We start from the raw sequence: 8,331 nt of genomic DNA on the forward strand, positions 1-8,331 counted from the left end.
TCTCTCTCTCTCTCTCTCTCTCTCTCTCTCTCTGGAGCTATTTTTATAGAAAAATTTTAGCAATTTCCGATTTAATTAAAGACATATCGTTGTTACGAGAATCATCGATGATCATAATACTCGTGAAAAAAAGAATAATTAACTACGATGATTGCTACATCACGTGTTATCGTTATATTACTATATTTTTGATGTTTCTTAGAGGAAACGCGATAATGAACTGTTACCTGTCGCGCTCTTGAAATATCTCTAATTATCCGCACACAATCATGTTTCGTGATTTCTCCAAAGAAAAATAACGAAATACACCGGATATCAATGGCGGTTGTTAAATCTTTTCCGAGTTTTCACCGATAATTCCGTCAGAGACTTAAGTACGAGCATTTTTGTGCGAGCAGCTGCGCAAGTTAAGTGTGTATACAATAGCGATCGTTATTGAAATAAAAATAAAAAGTTATCCATGATATCGAGATAGTAGAATCAATGAACGGCAACGCTATGAATGTGTAACGCGTTACGCGAAACACGTTCCGGATCGTACAGTATTATTCCGGTTTGTAGTCCGCGTTACGAGTATCGGCGGTGCTGATCACTTGTGTATGCAAAATCGGCTGCGTCTCGTGTTCAAGAGAAAAGAGAAAGTGATTCGATTCGGCCTTAAGTCGTAAGCACTGCATGCAAGCATCTCGCATATAAGTAATGCGCGTAACTGTTTAATCGGCATGACATTTAAACGACGTTCGCGTCAACCGGCTCGCTGAGGACGGGAAGTGCGAAAAGTAGATGGACGTTATACGTGCGTTGCATTGAAAAGTAGAAACTGCAATGGAAATTAAAGTAACTGTCTATCGACACTGTTTCACATTCATCGTTATTCTCATTGCAGAATCGAATTAATTCCATTTGCCATTATCGCGTGAAACGACGGAAAGATCATTAAGTAATAATTTTCATTTGTCTTGTAATATGATATAACAAGACGACAGGAACATTCATTGCTTATTGCTTAATATCTTTTATCTAAAGATTTCTTGCTTAAATTTCTTTAGGCTTATTTATGATATATTCAAATCTAATTCTACCTTATTATTAATCGAAGTAAATTTGTTAAAACATTTCATTTGAAATAATTTATAATTCGCATTTAAGAATTCAAGATATAATTCTATAATTTTATATGCTAGATATTTTAATACATATATGCAAACGTACATACTCTCTAAATTCTTCAAAGTGGAATCTTATTTTAAAAAGTGAAAATTAATCCAATCTTAAAAAAAGAGTAGTTCAATTTTCTTTAAGATTGAGATTTCACGTCTTTGACGCGAGATTTTTCACTTTAAAAGTTTTAGAGAGTATATATTAGAATACACATCATGAGATGTATTTTAATTCTTTAAAAGCATTAAATCTATTTTGGAGTTTGAGAATTCGCGAAAATTTTAAGATAATTTTATTTATAATTTTATACGTCAAATATATTTCGATATATATTTCTCTATATATTTTATACACGAAAAAAAAACAAATTTTATGAAATATCTAAAAATTATGTAGATACACAATTTGAAAATAATTTTATTAGATCATCAAAATAATTGTGTATAAAACTCAAACATGATGAGCATGCTGCATAAATTTTGACATTCTAATAAAGATTGAGCTATATAATTATTTTGATAGTCTAACAAAATTATTTTCAGGTTTGTATCTAATTAAATTTTTAAATATTTCAGTAAAATTATTCCGTATATGTATCTTAATTATTCAAATATTTTCCCTTACGCGAAAGATTACACGGTAAATAAAATTCTACCCGGCATTCTAATACGGATTTAGAAATCGTTTAAGTAGTAAAGTCAGTTTTATAGGGCACATAAAATCGGAAACAGAATTTTATCACAAACTATGTCCATATAAAGTGAGAGTAAGTTATCATTAGTTTTATCTAACTGATATCTAGAAACGGATTCACTGACCGAGCCATATTGACTAGAAATAGTGCATTAAGCAGATTTTAACACATGCAGTCCATATTGGAATGCGGATAGTGAGGTGGGCAAGCCGAGTTAAGTCGGTAAATTCGTTTCTTAATGCTGGTTCCGAGTCGAAGCACGCACGTACCGGCTCGTTTACGCGGAATACAGCGAAATAATCTGTGCGCGACTTTCCTGTCGGGCGCTTTCACTCGCGCTCGCCAGACTCGTTGATTTTCGGCCTTCGCAATGTCGATCAGGACGCGCGAATTTCCATCCTGATCCACTTTTCGCCAAACGAAAGGCTGATCAATCATCAGACGGAATCTAGCGGGGGAATAACAAAGCATTCCTTATTCTTGTGCAAGTCAACCCCGCCCTTTCATTCATACATATTAGTCTTGCGCAATAAAATTTTTTTTAATGATCGATAAAAGCGATCGATTCAATTGCTTAAGAATTATTTTTCGTACATTGAAAAAAAGTTTACTAAATCATAACATTTATTTATTATTTCTTTGAATAGTACCAAGTAAACATTTATTTACAGTAAACGTAATAAAAAAAATAATCATATCAAAATAATGATTTTTGTATCAAATTAATGTATGTTTAGTAAATATTTACTCAAAACTATTCAAACAAATATTTATTGAAATTTAGTAGCTTTTCATAGAAAATTAAAGTGTTAACAAATTAGTTCTTTTTCATAAATTCTTTCTTTTATCTTTTAATATTTTTATTTTTTTAATTATAATTGCAATACAATATATTGTTTGTTGTCGCTTGAGAGAACACTCGATAAATACATCTAGTTTATATCTATTTTTCTCTGAAGTATTGAAGAAATCACAAGTTAGAACTTGTTCGTAATAGCAAACTAGTATTCGCGATGTATATATTCTTTGTGTAAACTGAATTGCAACAGTCCTCTCTCTTTTCCGTCAATTGAATTATTTTACTTAAAAAAAGCGCACGAGAATTATCTAAGTTCTGCGTGCTTGACAGACTCGTGGTGCCGGTATTTAAATATCCGTCGCACAGCCTGGCACATTCACATTGCTGAAATCTCGCCGTGCCATTTGAGGGTTAAAAGATGAAAGTGATTGGAACAGGTGGGGTCACACGCGAAAGAAAGCGGACATAATTCGGGATGCAACGATACGCGCGAAAATAACAAAACATAAAAAAAAATGACCGCAATGAGTAAAAGAAATCATATGTTCCTTTTTAAAGGCGAACAACCTGTTATTTTTAATTATTATTTATGGTATCACATGAAAAGAAAAATTACTGTCGTTATATAATTTATTTCGTGTCGTAGTTTGAAAAGGAAACTCAACAGATATTAATTAATGATACGTTTGTAATAAAATATCATGTTACATAATTAAAATATTCAATAGATGTATTATGTAAGATTTGATTGCGTGAAGTAATATGATATCGCTGATAATACATAAACAGATATATTTTGGGACATGTGCAATTAACGAGATAATTTTAAAGATATCACTGCATAATAATTTATTATATTAAACGTTATAAAAAACAATTTCTAACAAGACATAAGAAATAATTATAAAAAAGCAACTAGTAAATTATACAAAAAAAAAGAAATAAATAAATTATGATGAATAAAAAATGATAAGAATTTTTGTAGAATTAAACTAATTGATATTTCAAAAATTTTTCAATTTACTGTAATCTACGAATATTATTAAATAATTGAATTCCTGAATGAAATTAAAATACATACAATAAAACTTTCTCCACTTGATTATATCTCACATATACATATTGTGTTCTATGAAAAGGTTTTAAAAACTTGATTTTATGTGAAAAATATAAAACATGATGCTCGAGAAAAATAAAGAATGCGTCAAAAATAATTGAACAGAGAAAAACTAACAAACAGAGAAACATTTAAACATTTGCAAAACTAATTTCGATTTTGAAGAAATTCGAACAAGTTATTTTCGCGATAAGATATTTTTCGCAATAAATTTTTTACAGTGTTTAAGATGCTCATTGCATTATTAATAAATTGACAATCAATTTAATTGGTGATGTTATTATTTTAATTTCAGTTTATGATTGAATTTCAAATCTAACAGTAATAGCGCAGTTTATACAATTGTATTTAAAATTTTCATATAAATATTAGTAGATACCAAGATCTATCTTCGACCGTATTTAATTTTTCTTCACTTATATCCATTTCTATCAACTTACAATTAGATTAACTTTATTTTTTTATACAAAATGTATCAAGTATATCAGAATTTTTATGTATTTATATGTATCAACCATATTATTTTATCAATTCTTGCTTTTCAGTAAAATGTATTTTTTTTTATTGTATTAACATTTAAAAATTTGTAAATTACACCAATAAAAATTATGGAAACCAAATATATATAGTAAATCAATCTCAGTTTAACTTGCTCTTCCTCTTTTTCCAGTTCTAAAAAAAATTAGAATAACATGAAGAGCAAATCAAATCAAAATTTAAGTTAATCTACGAAATAGATATTATTTAATTTATTTTCACGGGGGAGGTAGCGGCAATCAGGATAAGGGACAGTTGGAGAACACTTTGATGCCTCGCTGGGTACTCACGATCACCGCGACACGCATGGCCGGGATCCTGTTGTTGTCCCTCGTTGTCGCAACAGTGGACACGCTGGGTGTGGTGCTGTGGCGCGTTTGTGCTTCACACTACCGCGAACGACTCCCCGTCTCCGCGTTCTTATACTTATATCCCCGTTTAAATTCCTATGGCACGGCCAGCGGGCAGCACGCAGACCAACTTTCCATCCAGCCGTCCAGGAATTGTGTTCCACGCTCGCGCCCGCGAGCGGACGCGAAACGATTCACTATCGTGCCGTCTTCCCGGCTCCATCAGCTTGCAGTCTGCAGAGAAGACGCTCCTCTTGCCCGCAAGGATCGCCGATCCGCGCGAGATTGATGCTGTGCAGATGGCAGATTTCAGTGTGAGTTAAAGCGGTATTTTCTCTAGGCGCCGTAAGCTCATTCTATCTTGATCGCTCATTACGGAAGGAAGATAAAATGAATTCATATAACAGCTTGGAGCAACATTGCTGTAACGTTTGCAATATGACTCACGCTGTAATAAGACAGGTGAAGTATTGCGCATAACAGCGATAACACACTGGAACAGTCAATCAAATTTGGTTTCAAATTCACTCTCCTACTGCACATTCATGTGAACGTTTTATCTGTCTTATTACACTATCATGTTACTGTAATATTGCTGAAACGTTGCAATTGCCGGAATGATTTGTGCGGAATGGAAAGCTTAAGCCAAAAACACATGGAAAAACGCAAGCAATTCGATCAATCAGAGTAGAAAACATTGCCTTACATTTTCTATTGTGATTGGCCTCAATTCGCCTGCAATTTATGTCTTACTATTTTACATTTTTCTGTATACAATATTTCTAGTTTTACAATACGTGAGCGTTTAAAGCAAAACACAACCTAATTCAACGTGAATATACTGCCGTTCGTGAACTTGAATTCGCATTGAATTCTGCCTCCTTCTGCTCTTCCCTTTGCTTAATATTAAAAGTGTCGAGTGTGTGGTAAAAGTGGTCATTATTGACCGCGCGAGAGTTTCTATTTTTTAAATTAATATTACATTTCTATATAAAAGATAGGATTCTAAAATTTTTTTACTTTTCAATAACTAGATATGTCTTTTATACTAATTAAATAATTTGTTTTTACTTTTTTAATTTTCATAATAATTCACTTGATCCTTTTAGTGAGTAAGAAATGCTGGTTTTAGTATCAATCTTATATTGCTCGAGCAAGAAATGAACGAGGATCAATGGAAAATCTCTCGACTTATTCACGTATTGCGACTGGATTGTTGGTCATTGCTACTTTACGATGACATTTGATTTGTACTTTCCCTTCTTGAGAATCATAAATAAATTAGAAGAGATATATCCATATAATTGATAAATAGATTAGAAGTCATATCTAATATGTAAAATTTCTGAATAGCTGAAGGATTACCGACAGTAACACCTGTCTAATAAATGTAACTGTTTCTGACAATAACTGACAAGAGGATTACACAAACGAATGAGAGAATCCCATAATGACTACTGAAATCTCAAGATGACTAGCATTCGCAACATCATTAATCTTACCGCGAATCGCCACTTATTACTGTGTATTTTATACAGATGCGTCTCAATTAGTAAATTTTCTCTATCATCAGAACTCAAGGCAAAGATTAATGAGATATTTTGCGACACGTAGATGTGCAACTGAAGAGCTCCTTGTCTATAGCTGTAGAAAATGTATATTTTACAGTGTTGAATATAGATGTATAATGTTGACTAATATTTTATTTATTCCTCACAAAAGAATATTTCCAAATGTAAATCTCAAAATAAAGTCAAATATATAGATAATATGTTATTTAAGTTATTCAAGTAATTAATAAATAAAATTCACAACTTATAATTCTTAACTGTGCAATAAAAAAATATATATATCAAGTGTTCGAATTTTTACATACACGTATATTATTAGCTATATTATTTTGTCAATTGTTGTTTTTTCAACAAAATGTAGCTTTTCTGATAGGAAACATTTCGAAATTTATAAATTATACTGATAAAAATAGTGGAACCAATATTTACACTCGAGAGATTTATATGTTCCCTTATTAGAGAAAAATATAATGATGACAACTTTATAAAAGTAATAACTATAAAATTTTTATATGTAGAATTTATGTATGTAGAATTTATGTACATAGTTGAATAAACTATTTTATCATTAATGCAATTCTAAAATAATGTATTCAACTATCAAACTTGTATAGTATTGTCACCTCTGTAGTTCCTACTAGTACGTCTTTTTCTTCGAGTGCGAGAATGTCATAAGAATGCATTGCACGACATTATTTCGGATTGAGATCTCGTTGCGGATAAAGCGATTTGAGGAAGTGTCATAGCGCGAGCAGAATAATTTGTCATAATAGCACACGTCAATGACTAGTCAACAATATAAACCTCATATAAATGTGAGGAAGGTAATGATTACGCAATATCCTGTCAACTTTATGCTTCGCGCGAAAGTGCTGTTACAGTAATATCATTCTTTCTAATGAACGAAACTGGTTTCTGTTTGTAATAAACGTTTATGGCTATAAAGATCGAAAATTAGATAATATTCAATATTATTCTCGTTTATATTTAAATAAAATTGTAATGTTTTTCATGCTCCTTTCCTATTTATGATGAGATTTGTCGATAATTAATTGAGTTAAAGTAAGATGAGAATTAATGTCATAAATCGATGTTTTATAATTTATAATAAAGGGAACCCTTTTTCGTTTACAACATTTATCGTAGTTATAAAAGAATATTTATCATAATTATAAAAGATGGAAAATAATTCAATGTTTCTATCTCATTTATATTTAAGAGATTTTTTATGTTTCTTTCTTATTTATTAGAATTGATTAGAATTGATAATATGTTTAATTATTAGATATAAAGTAGAATATTGACAAGAATTAATATTAAATATCAATATGACGTTTAGTAAAATCGTTCTTTCCATGTAGATTATTCTGAATGAATATGTTCTAAATAATTTTTTCGACAGAATTTATCGTTACCGGCAGGCGGACAGCGGATGAGAGCATGACTAGAACTTTTTGTGACTTGTATTCTTCAGTGGAAGTTGCTAGAAACTCGTCCTGCACTCTCTTTCACAGGAGTGTAGTTGAATCAGGATGCACCTGGTACCAAGTCGGTACTATATTCTCAATATTATTGAGGTATTTTCTTTAATTGCATATTTTTTCAAGCTCGTATTCTTAATTTCACTACATTTTTATAGGCCACATGACTCTTTACAAACTCGCAAAAGAAATTAAAATACGACGCCTATAAAGTGAAAAATCTTAATTGATAAAATAATCTGTATCTGAGAATCTAAATAATGATATTCATAATATTAATGACGTTATCAATTATGTTAGTTTATTGATCAATAAAATTTTGGAAAATATACGCTTTATTCTTCAAGGGTGCTCGCCAATCTTTATAGTTAGTACCTTAGACGATTTGTATAATTTCAACTAAAATTTAAAATAGAATTTTATTTATAATTTTATGTAATACAAAAAAAATTCACAGTCATTCACGAAAAGACACAGAATAGACAGATGTATATCAAAATTTTTTATTTAATTATAAATAATTAAAACATTATAAATAATATTATAAAAACTTTATTAAAATTTGACACAAATTGCACACCATTTAAAGTGATCTTGAAATTTATCATCTTAAACATATTG

At 30.6% G+C, this 8,331-nt stretch overlaps 1 protein-coding gene across 1 annotated transcript in view; it reads right to left on the minus strand.

The window, feature by feature from the left end:
• The window catches only part of LOC108685169 (uncharacterized protein DKFZp434B061-like), an 8,768-nt gene extending 3,972 nt beyond the window's left edge, over positions 1–4,796 (minus strand). Inside the window, 3 exon segments of the mRNA XM_018189842.1 lie at positions 4,599–4,676; positions 4,679–4,762; positions 4,764–4,796. Coding sequence (XP_018045331.1) covers positions 4,599–4,676; positions 4,679–4,762; positions 4,764–4,796 — 195 coding nt within the window.
• Positions 4,797–8,331: the final 3,535 nt, after the last annotated feature.

The sequence above is a fragment of the Atta colombica genome, unplaced genomic scaffold (genome assembly GCF_001594045.1).
Source record: "Atta colombica isolate Treedump-2 unplaced genomic scaffold, Acol1.0 scaffold100, whole genome shotgun sequence".
In the NCBI taxonomy this organism is placed as follows: domain Eukaryota; kingdom Metazoa; phylum Arthropoda; class Insecta; order Hymenoptera; family Formicidae; genus Atta; species Atta colombica.